The 15,065-nt window shown below is 40.4% G+C and overlaps 1 protein-coding gene across 5 annotated transcripts in view; it reads left to right on the top strand.

The window, feature by feature from the left end:
• SLC10A7 (solute carrier family 10 member 7) overlaps positions 1–15,065 on the top strand; it is a 153,528-nt gene that overhangs the window by 117,290 nt on the left and 21,173 nt on the right. For 2 of the 5 annotated variants that reach the window (XM_040582273.1, XM_040582282.1), the window contains exons 7-9: positions 7,444–7,609; positions 10,586–10,637; positions 12,120–12,193. In XM_040582273.1, coding sequence (XP_040438207.1) covers positions 7,444–7,609; positions 10,586–10,637; positions 12,120–12,193 — 292 coding nt within the window. Of the gene's footprint in view, positions 1–7,443; positions 7,610–10,585; positions 10,638–10,856; positions 10,932–11,822; positions 12,005–12,119; positions 12,195–13,084; positions 13,227–15,065 lie in introns of those variants that run through there. The other 3 variants (XR_005826069.1, XM_040582295.1, XM_040582301.1) reach the window with 3 other exon arrangements.

Here is a 15,065-nt window from a genome sequence, read left to right as displayed (position 1 = left end):
CAGCACACCAAAACCCACTGTTTTCTATGAATAAATAATAAAAAGCTTGTCTGTACATTATCATTCATGCATTCTCTAGTTGCCCCATTGGTAATTTGTCTGCCAGCGTAAAGTGGGCACTTCACATTAAACAGACCTTAACTAAAGCTAAAATTAATGTTATGATTCTAAGTAGTTCTTCTTCCCAAATCTATGAAATGAAGCCAGTTGTACAGAAATCCTCGCTGAATCTAGTCACACACAAAAAAATCATGATGTCCTACAGGTAAAGGATTTTAAGTGCCTTCTGCATTGGTGCCCAAAATGTTCCAGAGGAATCCTATCAGTGTTTGGGAGGTGTGCATATAAACACAACTCTAAAAGGGTGCTATGTTGCAATACAAGTTATCAGTGAAATTGAAACTAAAAAGCTTAGCAACATATTTATTTTTAAAAGAATTATAAAGAATAAGAAATTGAAAGGGGAAGGCAGTTGCTTCAGAGTAGAAGGTACTGTTCAGTTAAGCCTAATGTTTGTTTATAGTGGGTGGATGGGGGAAACAATAGTTAAAGAAACTGTTATAAAAAGGGAACAGTGTCAAATCCTTTTGTTCTTGTAACTTAAATCCACATGGAAGTAGCCCTACTTTCCCTTCAAAGTCCAGTGGAGCTGCGGGGAGGAGGCATGGTACCCTGGGAGATAAGCACTTCTAGAAGCTTGTTACAGAAAACTGAGATGGCAGATAAACAGCCTTCAGATCACAGTTCTGTCCCTTCTGATGCTTAACTCAAACAGGGAGCAGAACCTAGTTTCCACAGAAATAGAAAATACGGCGAAACCATGTACTGCTGCTACAGGCTCTCTTTACATTTTTGACGTTGCGCCTGTTTGTAAGCTTTTAAAGCAATAGTTGTAAAGTACCCCAAAATGTGAAAGTTAATTTTGAAAATGGCCTTGTCTGGGTTTTATAAAGCTTGCTTTGAAAAGGTGTAGATGTGTCAAGAGCTGTCTCTTGGGAGTATACTGACTGACATAATGGAGTAAGATAGCTTTTTTGGGGTGGTGGTGGGGTGGTGGTAAGCTGAGGAAAGGAAACGACACTTGTAAAAAAGACTTTTTCCCAGATTGCAAAAATGTTTTTTGTTCCATCCCATCATTGTGCACTCCATAGAATAAGGATAGATTTGACATTTGTTGATGTCCCAGAAGGTATAGAAGGGTGGGTGAACCAGTACAAAGTTTGGGACTTTATAGCAGCATATAGGAACAGGTGAGAATGTGTGTCTTCACACAGGTACAGTCCCTATAAAATTACCAGGACAGGGGTCTGGCTGAAGTTATAAGCTCTGCTCTGGAAAAGGATCTATGCATTTGAATTGCGATGCAGACCTTGGGTATATGGAGGGTGGTTATGCTATAGAAATCTGTGAAGGATTTACCATCTTATTTATGTCATTTCTGCAGCCTGCGTGATCTCCCTTCCATTCTAGCATCTGATGTTTTTTCTACTGGTCTTCACAGTCGCTGTCATCTTAGTTTACTTTTTTCCAATTTTTTTCCCTTTTGTGTCTTCCAACCTTCACTGAAGTAGTTCCAAATATTCCATGCAGTCTTCTTTCTTGGTTTACCATCGTCATGTAAGAAGAGATATTGGAAAGTTACTGAACTCTTGCAAATACCTAGCCTGACTGAAAGCTTTTCAAGAGACAATTTTGCATTGCAGAGTTCATTGCAAAGGTCTGTTGTTGTAAGTAGTAATAATCTTAGTTAAGAATTAGTTAGGAATTTTACCTTAAATTAAATAAGGTAACTGCTGCATTTAGATATGGTAATAATCCATCATAACTTCAGCTTGTTGCCTTGTATGTTTCAACATAAGGAAAAAGCCCCTTGTGTTACTGTGTGGAAATGGTAAAGCCCCGGGTGTTTTTCACAGGTATTTAGAAGTACCTACCAATACATAATAAACAAGAGGAGCAGAAGTGCAGTAAAACATTGTACTTTCTGTTAAAGATTAAATCACTCCAAAAGAGTTGATAGAATAAGGAAAACTATTTTGTGTAATGATGTAAATTAATTCCAAGAGATACTCTTGTGTGTATAATAGAAACAGAAAAAGTGACTTCGGAACCATCTCCACTGGGTTTGTTTTGTTTTGTTTTTTTCATTTAATGGATTTTTTTTTTTAAAAGCTGAAGATCTAGATAATTTTTAAAAGATGTACTGCATTACAAATGTCAGAAATTATTCTATTCCCTATAGATGGTGAGGGAGCTCCTTGCTATGTTTAATTCAATTAATAATGAACATTAATTAATTACATTGTTTATTGCATCTTTTTGTCTTTTATGTCCAGCACTTGAACAGTCATATGGAAACAACCTAGTTGTATTTTACTGACAAATTTCTTTGGGTATACAGTGACAGTGTGACTGTTACAAAGGTATGATTAGATAAGTGAATTGTTTTTCAGTAATAGATCTTCTGTTATTTTCATGTATGACCTTCTAACAGGTGAGCATTATTTACCTGTTTTGCTGGAGTAGCAGATTGTGTTTCTTTGTACAGGGGATGTTAGGTGAATTAAGCATCTAAGCAGTAAGTCCATTTGCTTAGGGAGGCTGGTGTTTAGACAGGGAGGTTATGGCAGGATACAGAGGAGTCTGGAGGAAAAACACTGGATGTAACCATTCTGGTAGAAGAATGAAATGGAAATGGGGACACTACAGTTAATTCATGTGTAATTACATTGCTTTGTTTTTAAAAATTAAATCCTGGGCAAGAGGAAAGTTTGAGCCTCAAATTGTATTTTGAAGGAAATTTGAGCTGATGCTTTTCCAAAAACCTTTGGAGATTACCAGGGCATAGTCAACAGGAGGTATTTGCCTTCTGGACATGTTTATTTCTTGTATCATGTAACTTTTCTATGAGTTTATCAGCATTTTTCATTATGCAGGCTATTCATAAAATATCACCTAGTTTTCGAGTCTTCTGTCCACTAACCATAGTTGGAGGGATGGAATCGCCATTCACAAAAGACTTTACAGTTTATTGTACCTGATGAGATTGCTACCGCAGGCCCAGAGGCCCTGAGGCCCTCCTCACAGAGTTACATCTGCAGGAGTCTCCACAGGGGTATGGGTTGCAAGGCCTTTGTACCTTAAAATTTGTGCATGCATTTTCTGCAACATGGTAGCATCTTGGAGCATTTCCCCTGTAAAGTAAGTTTTAAAATGCTGTTATGCTTCACATAATGGTTGTTCTTCCAATATCTCTGTCTCCCTCTCCCTGCCCACACACACACATACATCTGATGTTGTTTTTAGCTGCATTTTTTGATGCGAGGAATTCCCTTTCACTGTGGAATTACTGCATCTGAAGGTACTCCCCTGTGGTGGGCTGACCCTGGTGGGGCGCCAGGTGCCCACCGAAGCCGTGCTGTCACTGCCCTCCTCAGGGGAAGGAGAAGACATTTTGGAAGGCTCTGGGTTGAGGTAAGGACAGGGAGAGATTATCCACTAATTACTGTCATGGGCAAACCAGACTCAACTTGGGGAAATTAGTTTTAATTAATTACCAATCAAATCAGTGTAGGATAATGAGAAATAAAAACCTTCCCCTCACAGCTCCCTTCTTCCTGGGTTTACCTTCCCTCCCGATTGTCTCTCTCCCCACGCCCCCCAACCCCCCAGCAGTGCAGGGGAGCAGGGGTCACCTCAGCCCCCCACACGCTGTCCCTGCCGCCCCTTCCCCTGCAGGGGACCCCTCACACCCTGCCCTGCCCCAGCCGGGACCCCCGGCAGGCTGCCCCCCACCAGCCTCTCCGACTGCCCCTTCCCCGGGGCTGCAGCCGGTCACAGGCTGCCGGGGGGGATCTGCCCCCACCACCCCCCGTGGGCTGAGGGGCACAGCCTGCCCCGCCAGGGGCTGCACCGGGGGCTGCGGGGGGATCTGCTCCGGGCCTGGAGCCCCCTGGCCTCCTGCACCCACCTGGGGGGCTGCAGAGTTGCTGCTCATATAGTCTCACTCCTCTCTCCAGCTGCAACTTTCCCCCTCTTAAATACATTATCCCAGGGGCGCTACCACTGTCACTGATGGACCCGCTGCTGGCCAAGGCTAAGCCCATCTCTGAGCCGCCTGGCATCGGCTCCATCGGACATGGGGGAAGCTTCCAGCAGCTTCTCACAGAAGCCACCTCTGTAGCCCCCCTACTACCAAAACCTTGCCATGTGAACCCAGTACCCCCCCCTTTTTGCTCTTTTCCATCAGCATGCCCATTTGATGCATGTGTTTTGGATGTTGGTCAGTCACACTTCTGCCCCAGGCTGGAAGTTCATCCTTTCACTCTGGAAGTTCATCCTTTCACAGGAGTTTCAGTTCAGAGGTTTTCTCAACTGCTTGTTTGTTTGCTGCTTGTCCCTCCCTTGTGCGCCGTTCTACTGGCATGTGCTTCAAAATACTGGACTTCGTTATTTCAGCTGAGGGCTGGCACGCTGGTTTGGAGCCCAAGTTTGGTGTCCTTCGTACAGGCCATAACACATAAAAATGATTGTATTAGCTTTTGCTGTGTTTGCAGACAAATGAATCTTAATATCTCTGCCCAGGCTCCAAGTCACCTATGAGATTCTTTATGTAATCATTTACACCTGCGTTGCTCATGGCTTTTCAACCTCTATTAGACTTCCCATCAGAGTGCTGGCGCCACAGAACAGCAAGATTCACTGGCTGGCTGGTTCTGTACTTTATTGGGTGTTGTCTTCACTGTATTTGTGGGATTTATTGTTACTTCACTACAAATCTTCACAATTTTTGTTTTAAGTTCTGTGTTAACCCTGAAAAGTTACAGAATTGGGTTAAGAATTAAAAGGCTTTCAAAGCATCCTTGTCCTGAAGGAGATCTGCAGGGCATGAATAAGTAACAAATGGATTGTTTTTCAGTCAAAATGAATCAGCTGAGGTGACCTTCCTTGTGAAAAATCTAGCTGAGTTTTTAGAGATGCCTGTAGGGGGTCATACTTCTCCCCTCTTAAGTTATGCAAGAATTTAGATTACCTTGAATCAGTGATCGTAGGCTGATTCAGCCTCTGAAACTGTAGATCTTCTTGAACCTTGTGAGAAGATCAAAATGTATGGGATTCTACGAGAGGATGTATTTTGTCTGTGTTTTCACAGTGTACATTTAGTATGATGCTGGGTTGATCAGATGATTTCCTGAAGCCACAATTTAGTTCTTCAGGGTCCAACTATGTCATTTTTTAAAAAGTACAGTGTGCAGTAAGAAGCCATACTGGTATTTATGATGGTTGATTCACAATAATTCCAGACTAGATAGAGGTGGATATTTAAAGAAGATACCAGCCAGTTGAGGATTTTGAGGAAATACTGCTTGCAGTTACATTTTAAACTCTCTTTTCTTTCTTTTATATGTCAGTCCTTGATAAAGTTGTTATTATCATGTATGTTATAATTATACCTTGTACAGACACAAGGTTATAGTTTTGTAATAAATACCTCCTGTATAAATTGTACTGTAGCATAGTTAACTGTCACTTTTCTTTTTCCACATCTCATTACTTGCAATATAAATCTTCTGGAATGACCATAAATAAATAGGTGGCCTTCAGTAGCTTTTCTTTTCCACAGTGTGACCTTAATTTAGGGGATATGGGATTTTTTAAAAACTTCCTTAAAACCCACGCACCTTAGAGGTGAAAGACTTCACTTTTTACTTCTGATAATTACAAAGTCCCAAATCTGCTCAGATTAGACAGATCTGGTCTTCCTCTTGATGTCTTTCACACTGGACACTAAGGGTCTTCACTGAAGTTTTCTTGTCTTTCTTCATCAATAGTCTTACTCCTACCCGGTGGCTTATAAGGAGGTGGCTGAAGGAGCTCCATGGAATGCTCTTTCAGAACTTTGGCTGTATATTCTGAGTTGTTGTGTTAACATCTGGCAAGCGTGAAATTTTAAAGTTGTGTGTTTTCACTGGAGTGTTGAGCATTCCCTTACATGGTTTCCTGTAAATCTGTTGTTTTTTCGTAAGTGGGAAACTTAAAAGTACTGAGAGGTAAGTGCTGGTCTTCAGCCTGCTTAGCTTTGCGTGAACCCTGTGTGCCAGATTTTTAGTATGTGTCCTGCCATGTGATCTTTGAAGTCTGTATGCTGGTGGTGACTGGGATAGCTGCTTCCAGGACTTCCCTATTGAGAGACTTGCAAACAAGCTGGGAAGGCAGTGGGGAAAAGTTGACAGCTGTGAAGTCAATCCCGCAGGTTTGGCAGTGTGTGTGTGAAAAGGTTATATGGTAGCATCGATGATGATGCTTTGATATCAATCTTGAATACCTCTAAATAAAAATACTGTATTATTAAACCAGCAATGGTGATGTTTATTAATGGTACTGCTATGGGGAGGTAACAAGACACCTTTAGAGCCCTCTGGTAGAAATGTTTCAGGTTCTTGTGCTATTATTCCTGAAAGAGCATGGTTACAGAGAACATCAGGAAGTCTCAGGAGAAATTAAGCAAGATAATGTGATTGCTGAAAAATTAACACAAGTCACAGCTGTATGATAAAAGCTTTAAAAAGTTTTTTCAAACCATATAAAGTAAAGAGAGAAACTAAAAGCGACTCCCCAGGCAGGGCTGAAATAGATGCGTTGTATCTGCTGAGGCTTAGTCCTGTAGTATTTGGCATAATTTGAAGTTGAAGTTGCTTTAAAATTTATAGTTGTTTCTAAAAAATTACTGAAAAACAACTTTAGATTCTGTTTCCTGAAAGTGCAAATGTTCCGCTAAGTACAGTAGGTTTCCTTGTTCTCATGTGTTAATTTTGGTATTCTAAAAGCGTGCAAATGGCATTTGTCTTTGGATTTACAAAAACTCTAGATATTCAGAGTCTGAATTATTTAAACTCCCACAACACATGCACTTTTGCTTTTCAAGCTTGAGTTATAATTTAATTAAAAACTTCTGGTGCATCGCTAGCTATTTAAATATTAAAATGTTCCATGGATCACTTTCGATTATCTGCCGTCGTGAAATTCCTGAAGATGTCAGATTTTTAAGATTCCCAAAGTTGCACTTGGAATTGTCTGTTGATGCAAAGGGGACTGTGATAATTACATACATCCATTAGTATCAGCAGAGGAGATAAACTTTGGGGAGGCTTAATGGGCATGTCTCAGTGACAGCTAGCAAAGAACATTTGGCATGATTAAGGATGGATTTGAATGTACTTGAAAATATACTCTCATTATGGACGCCCAGTGGAAGTTGCACTACAAATGTTAAATTCCCCAGAAGAAGAGTTGTGTGGCAGGGAAGCTTTGAAATCCACTGTGGCCGTCATCCAAATTACTCTCTTCTCTTTGTGTCTTTCCGCTGTCAGATTCACTTTGTGATGCCCAACTTGGCTCCCTGCATCTTTGAAAAGAGGCAACCTGTTGGTTTCTGTGTTTCAGATTGTCCGAAGATACATCAAGGACTGGCTTGAAAGGAAGAAGCCTCCATTTGGCACTATCAGCAGCTGTGTGCTCCTGATGATCATCTACACAACATTCTGTGATACTTTCGCCAATCCAAATATTGACCTTGATAAATTTAGCTTGATTATAATAGTGTTCATAAGTAAGTTCAGCCTTAAAGCACCTCTTTTATCTGTTTCAGGTGTGTAATGAGTTATATGTGCTGGAAAGGGTGGGGCTGCGGGGAAACTGGTATGGGGCTAGAGTTTGTACTTTTAATGCATCTAGTAAACCAGATTACCAGACTTTGTAAGGGCCAGATGCTTTTAGGGGATTGAGTAAGCATTTAGAGGGGGATGAAGGATGAACCCCGCTATTCAGGTATGCCTGAGATTGCTCAGTGGTCCTCCCTTTCTAAAGGGGCATGGTATTACTTTCCAAGTGTTTACGATTCTGGTTTGGCTTCTTAGTTATTAAACAACTATAAACGCTCAGATGTTGCATTCCAAACAGAAAGGAAAGATTTGGGTTTGAGCTGTTATTCAAAACATGGTTATAACTTCTGAATAGTTCTTCCTTAGCGTATAATAAACCTAGAAGCTAGCTGGGAGTTTGAGTACATTGATATATTTCTGTGGATAAACACATTTATTGCAGAGTTTGTTTTAGAAGCACTCTAGTCATTCGGCCTTAAATAACATACACATGAGAGTAGACAGGTGGTATCCTTGCCATCAGTTAAAAACACACTTGCAGATCACTCACTACCTCCCAGGGAAAGGCAGTGGTATACAGGCACTGTCTGCTCTCCCAGCAGGGAATTCCTGTCTTGCTTCAGGGTTTCCAGATACAGGAGTTTCACTTTGCTTGGGGGGAGAGGTAACTACACATCTCATACCCTTCAAAACTGTTAGATTTTAAGGAATCAATACATCACCTACTTTGAAATATGTGTATGCGCACATATTTCTGTCTAATAAAAATAATGTATCTTCTATAAATCCAGCCTCTGCTAAAGTGAGTAGGAAATTTGCCCCTGCCCTTTGTGGGTCAGTTCTTACTCTATCCTAATTATGGCAGGGTTTTTTTTTATTATGAAACGCTATGCATGTGTGAAATACAGTATTTATACAGTACCATTTATAATCCCATGTAGTATTCTGAAAGGAAAGATGGAAGCCATGCTTAAGGAGGGCTTTTTTTCCAAATGGAGGAAATACTTGTTTGCATAGGCACCTGAGAAAGACCACATCCCAGATGCACTTAAATCACTACAGAGTTGTCAGCAAGAGAGAGCGATATGGAAATTTTAAACTCTGACTTAACATGCAGAGAAACTCAGAATAAAGTAATTTTGCTACTGTGCTGATGGCTACTTTGAAAAAACAAAGGGTTTTTTTCAGTTTAAAAGGCATGTTTTTCCTTGAACAGTTGGTGTAGAGTGGTTGCTTCCATTGCCTTTCTTGTCCGTCCTTTTATTCCTCTACAAGGCAACTCTGCATTTGTGCCATGTGTAATTATATATGCCACTTGCAGGGCAACATGCTGAAATTCATTATATATATGTTTTCACTGCCAGTGTGCATAACTGGAGTGTCTTAGTAAGAATATTAACAAAAGCATTGAAACTGCTTGGAACATATTAGAGATTTGTTTTTTTCTAAAATATTTATAAAACCAAAAAAACAAGTAACTTGGGGAGACGGATATGCACATTGTGTTCTAGAAAAAGTTTCTGTATTGCTATTGGATGTGTGTGTTGTGTTATACCAGGATGTGAAATAAGCACGAGGAGTTTGAGATGAAACTGCATTTATTATTCTGCTGATTAATGTTTTTATGTAATTTTTATGTTAATATTCTAGCCACAGCAAAATACGCACAGGGGATAATTGGTAGCAACGCATGCTTATTGCTTTACAGAATTATATGTATTAAGGGATCTTTTGTTTTTTTCTGTGCATATTAAATTAATGTACTTAGTTGCAGAAATAATGTAATTCAGGAACAATGGATTGCTTCCTTGGTTTGTGAAGGAAGGATTAAGTGCATGCTGAGGTGACATTTATACATCCTAGGAAATGTGTGTAAGAGAATGGAAAATGTCACTGGTAATCGCTAATATCCCTGCCACGTCCACCAGTTGTAAACTGGGGTCGAAATCAAATGTATTGTCTTGGCTTGCACTGCCCTATGGGACACATTAGCCTTATTGCATTCACAAGTTTTGCAAGGAAAGGGAGGAGGATCCACCTCAGATTCTGCTGCAGGTAAAAGCCTTTCCCTTATAACCCACAAATACCCAGAAAAGGTCTGTGCAGGTCACAAGAGTTTCTTCTCCAGCTCTGTGGGGAGTTCCTGCACTCTGGCATGACGCTCAAGTCTCTGCAGTCCCAGCAGCTACTCATGGCACAGGGGGAAGCTGCCTGCTTCTCCCCATGTCTCCCCAGACCAAGGGTGGGCTTGGAACATCCCACAGCCTCTGTGGGTGTCAGGAGGGCTGGCAGAGAGGAGAGCTCCCCTCAGGATGCTCAGGGAAGCCAAAGCTGACTGAGCTGGAACGAAAGCGGCTTTGTGTGATGTACACTGCCCAGTTCAGGAATCAGCCTTTGTCTCAGAGGGAATTAAAATATCTGTGATGATCTTCTCTTAATAGTGTTCATTCATCAGGAGAGTAATATACCCAGTGTGTGAGAATGTTTATTGTGATCATGCTTACACATTGTACTTTCAGTTGTTAAATAGAAAGGGGCTAAATTTAAATATTTGGCAACCAGAGCATGTCTGAGAGGTTTTATGCTGTCAACCCAATAAGCAAAACTAGTGCAGAGAGATGTGGAGCATGCAGTAGGGAAATGTCCTGCCATTCACTGTGCCAAGAAATACTTGATTCGGAAGAGTTACCTTGGGAAGAACTTTTGTGTAGCCACGATATGATCTCTGGCTTTCTTGGTTGCAGTAATACGTATTGTTCTTCCAGACAGTGTTTAAAGTTTGTCATTGGGTTTCTCCAGACTTGGTCCAGTCTAGCTTCTGACCTGTTGTGTGGGGGCAAAAGGCACGTACACAGCAATTGCAGAGATATAAGTGATCTTTACTTCTGTGATCTAAGTCTAATTTTAACTTGTTTCTTTTTCAGTATTTTCTGTTCAGATGAGCTTCATGTTTCTGACTTTCCTCTTCTCTACAAGGTAATTGAATGTGCTGAGTCAGAACCTTTGAATATTTGTTTTGTGTGATATCTTTGATTTGGTTGCTACAGTTTATGCAAATGTGGAAGGGCAGATTTCTGAACAGGGATGACCTCATTTTGGCATTTCATATTCTCCTTACTGCATTTTCTCTGTTAGAGTTTCATAGGCTAAGAGAGCAGGACCTGAATTCTGTCCTTTCTTGTGTGTTAATTACAGAGTTGTTAAATCTCAATCAATCACTGCTATACCTCATCCACTGAAAAAAATGGATTTGCACAGATGTCACTGAAGGTATAATTTGCCCTGCAGACATGCTGATGACATATGAGAGAGAGAACTCAGTTTGACTTTTTACATCTCAAGATACATTTGCTGGGCTGGCAATTTACTCTGCTCTGTATATGTCAAATTTGTTACATTTATATGGTGATTCTTAAAAGACAGCTGTCCTGAGCTAATGTTTGGTAGAGCTATTTTTTTTTTCTTTTAAAATATCAACCAGGAAGAACAGTTGTACATTCACTTCTCTAAAAAACAGTACTGTGATACTTAATGCATCACTTGAGCTGGTCAGAGTATTCACCACTGTCCTCTCACTTAAGCTTACTGGAGCAGGTTTTTTAGCAGTGCTCTGCTGAACGGAAGGTGCCACAATACAGCAGAGTCAGACATATGCTTTATATAAATTATAGAATATCTGTAAGGGAGAATCACAAAGAATGGTGCAATGTCTTAGAGCTACTTACGGGTTTTTTTAGTGCCACAGGAAAATTTCTCTGTGACAAGATCACCCCCTGACCTTAAAAGGCATTTTTAAATAACTTTTGAATTGCCAGTCTTAACCTGGGGGGAAGATACGTCCCAACACTAAAATCTAAAATGCCATAATAACCAACTCAGCATGGTAAATATCTAGAATCTCATAAAATGATTCCTAACTTGGACCAAAGGGTGATCCATTGGCCAGTTGTATACCTCTCTGTGTATGTCATTTTTCCACCCTTTCTGGCCTTACTCCCAGTGTGTAAACCCTTAGATGCAATTTTTCTCTGAAGTGAAAGATAACTACATATTCTAAGCAGTGCTTATAGTGCAGACTCAACATACTATCTAAATTGAGCGTTTTGTTAACATTACATACTAGGAAAAGAAATTGTAGGTAATTCTCTTTTTTTTTTACAGGGTTAAGCTGGTCACTGCTGTGATATAGCATGTTTGCAAAAATAACCTTGGCTGGAGTAAAGTTGTGTCCTGCATACCATGTGTTCTGAATTCCTCTCCTTCACACAGGAGCATATTCATTAGAGAGTTTGCTACAACTGAGAAACAATTCTGCTTTAAAAAAAAAATCAAACACTACTGTTCATTTGTGGGTAGAATTATTTCTGTCACTAGACCTGATCAAAGTGATGTGAACATTCGATGATGTTTTAAGAAGGTGTTCGCTATCAAAGGTTATTAAAACTCTTTCTTTTCTAGGAATAACTCTAGTTTCACACCAGCAGACACAGTGGCTATCATTTTCTGTTCCACACACAAATCCCTCACCCTGGGTAAGTCAGGACATAAGCTTTTGAGCAAAACAACAGTAACATTCATACCTTGCTGTCTTGAAAAAAAGATAATGTTGGTGGTGTCTGGCTTTTCTGCTTAAATGGTTTTGGTTTTAGTGTGACAAGTAATGCTACCAGTATGATACTCTTAGTAGGATAATATTCCTGCACAGATAAAATAAATGCTTATTACGGGGCAGACAAAATAGTCTTCTCACTCAGCTGAGATTGTAGTGGTTAATACAGTAAGACCACCTTGTTTATGAAAAGCTGGATTTTTCTTTCTGTTCTTATTCTGGTTATTCAGGTTTGTTACTAAAGAGGTTGTAAGGAGTTATCTGCCCAATCTCACAGTAAAATCTTAAAAGCTGGGATGTACAAGTGAAAGTCAAAGCATGTAGTATATTCAGAAATCACAAATAGACAAGATTGTCTTTTGCTTAACATGAGCAAAATGTATGTGTTTTAAGTCTGCCAAAGTTTTGGGTAGTTTTGCTTATTAGAATTCATTTATCAAAACATCATTGAGATATTTGTCACTTACGACACTTTAGTGATGATAAGATGTTCTGATAGATATTCACAGAATATTGCTAAATCAGTTATGCTTACAGCCACTTGCTACTGCTTCATCCATTATATTCAGTCAGTGAAATGACTAGAATATATTCTTACTGTTTTTCAAAATATGAAAACATGTGTTTGATAAAGTATATGTGACTGAATATATGCCTTTTCAAGACTGTATCTGTCAAAGAGAAACACAGCTAGTGTCAATAACAAAGGTAAGAACTCAGCCTGAAACAGGAGAAGAACAAGTCGGGACTTAGGTGAGATGTTTTCCAAGTCAGTTTGATACAGCAAAACTCATCTCAGGGTTCTTTGCTTCAGCCAGGCCTGTGCAGCAGAACTGTTAGCAAGTGCCCTTGAAAGTCTGTGGGAAGTGAAGGAGTTCCTGGAAGACAAGAAAAAGGCAAACATAATGCCTCTTTTTCACAGTGGAAACGAGGAGGGGACAAGGAATTATAGATCAGTGAGTTTAACTTCATTTTGTAGAAAACTACTGAAACAAATAATTAAACTATTTTAACAGTGTAGGAAGAAACAAGGAAATGAGTAACAGCCTCGTAGATTTGTCAAATGCATATCATACCAAACTAACCCAATTTCCTTTCACACACAGTCTCATGGGTTGCAGAAAAGTAGCAAAAGTTGTCTGGCTTGAGTGTGGTATGGCTTTCGACATTTGCATGATATTTTGGGCTCCACAATTCAAAAATTATGTGGACCAACTGGAAAGAGATCAGAGGAGAGTGCCATGAATGATCACAGATCTCAAAAAAGTGACCACAGAGGAAGGTTGAAGCAATTGGGATTGTTGAGAAAAGATAGCGGAAATACAGTCGTGATCTTCAAATGCATAAAAGTTTGATGCAAAGGAGGAAAAAAAGTAACTCTTTCACAGTGGACTTTGAGAAGGGAAGGACTTTGTTACAATTATGATGATTTCAGCTAACAATCAGGGAAACCTGTCTCATGTAAAACACTTTAGTTGTGGAATATGTTGCTTGTTGATGTCTTGACTCCCCTATCATTGTAGACAAGCCTTAGGCAGGAATCAGATAGCTAGAGTTGACTCTGCCTTGGAGCAGAACATAGGTTAAATGATGTTAGGTCTTTTCCCCCAAATGTTCTACAAAACTGAAGCTTTCAACTAATAGATGAGCTTGTATTCGGGAGGACAGTTACACTTACATTTCTAGAAAGCAACCACACAAATTAGTCATAACGCACTACCGTACTTGCTATTTGGAGGTGTGTATAAACTTAGGACACACCTGTGAGACCACAAAAAAGAAGCTGGTTGTATTTAACAGTACAAATGTGTAAGTATCCTCCCCGTGAAAACAGTTTTATATACACTCTGTTGAGAACTTCTGCAGCTTGCCATGACACTAAGAAAATACGCACAGACTTTTTCAATATTTAAGTCCTAGAGGGACTTGCCATCACCCAGGAAAAAATGAGGATTCTTCCATTTCTTTTACGCACTCTACTAAGCATCCTCATGCAGCTTGTCTTGACCTGCATCCTGTGCACACAGCTGAGTCAGTTCACTTCTGCTAGTATGCTCTCCTTTTTATATTTTATTTTCTTCTTTAGAAGAACCTAGTTTGATGCTCCTAGCTTGTTGACTTTCTGGCTCACATTTTCTCAGTTCCAAGCTACTGCGCTCATTAGCATAGCCTGATGAGTCGAGCTTTGTATTTTGCAGCTTTCTTTGCTGAAGCACACAAAAAGCCCCCAAAACTTTGGCCACCTTGACTACAAGGACTCCTACAGCTTCTCCCTAGCCATACATACTTCTACCCTGCTAATACAGGTGTCTCATGGGTAAGTGTGCAAGTTGAAATGGAACAGTAGGTGGTGGAACGGAGTATTGTGGGACTGTTTCTCGCCTCCAGACTGTTGTGTTTGTCAGCTTCAGGACAGACTGCCTTACCTTCATCCTTGGAGAGCTGGCATCTCATGGAAAGCAAGTTTACCTTCTAGGTGGCTAGTCAGAAGATGCAAATCATTCTTAGGCTTTGCACTTTTGCACTACCTTTCCTTCCTGCTGAGGCCCTGCGTTGAGATCGCTGGGTGGCTGGGACCTGTGCTTCCCATGCTGTATGCCATCTCTGGGGCTCAGCCTTGTCAGCATTTCTTTGAGGCTTCCAGGCTTGTCTTGTGTGGGACCAGCAGCAGCATGTCCTGAATCAAGCACCAGCCCTGATGGGGAAATGCTTTTTTTTGGCAGTCCCTGGGAGCCCATCTTTGGCAAACCTGAGGGTCCCACCGCTCCTGTCTGCACCCCTACACCGTGTGTGCA

Source organism: Falco naumanni, chromosome 1 (assembly GCF_017639655.2).
Source record: "Falco naumanni isolate bFalNau1 chromosome 1, bFalNau1.pat, whole genome shotgun sequence".
Lineage (NCBI taxonomy): Eukaryota > Metazoa > Chordata > Aves > Falconiformes > Falconidae > Falco > Falco naumanni.
The sequence above is the reverse complement of the archived record's forward strand: the minus strand, read 5'-3'. Positions and strand labels throughout refer to the sequence as shown.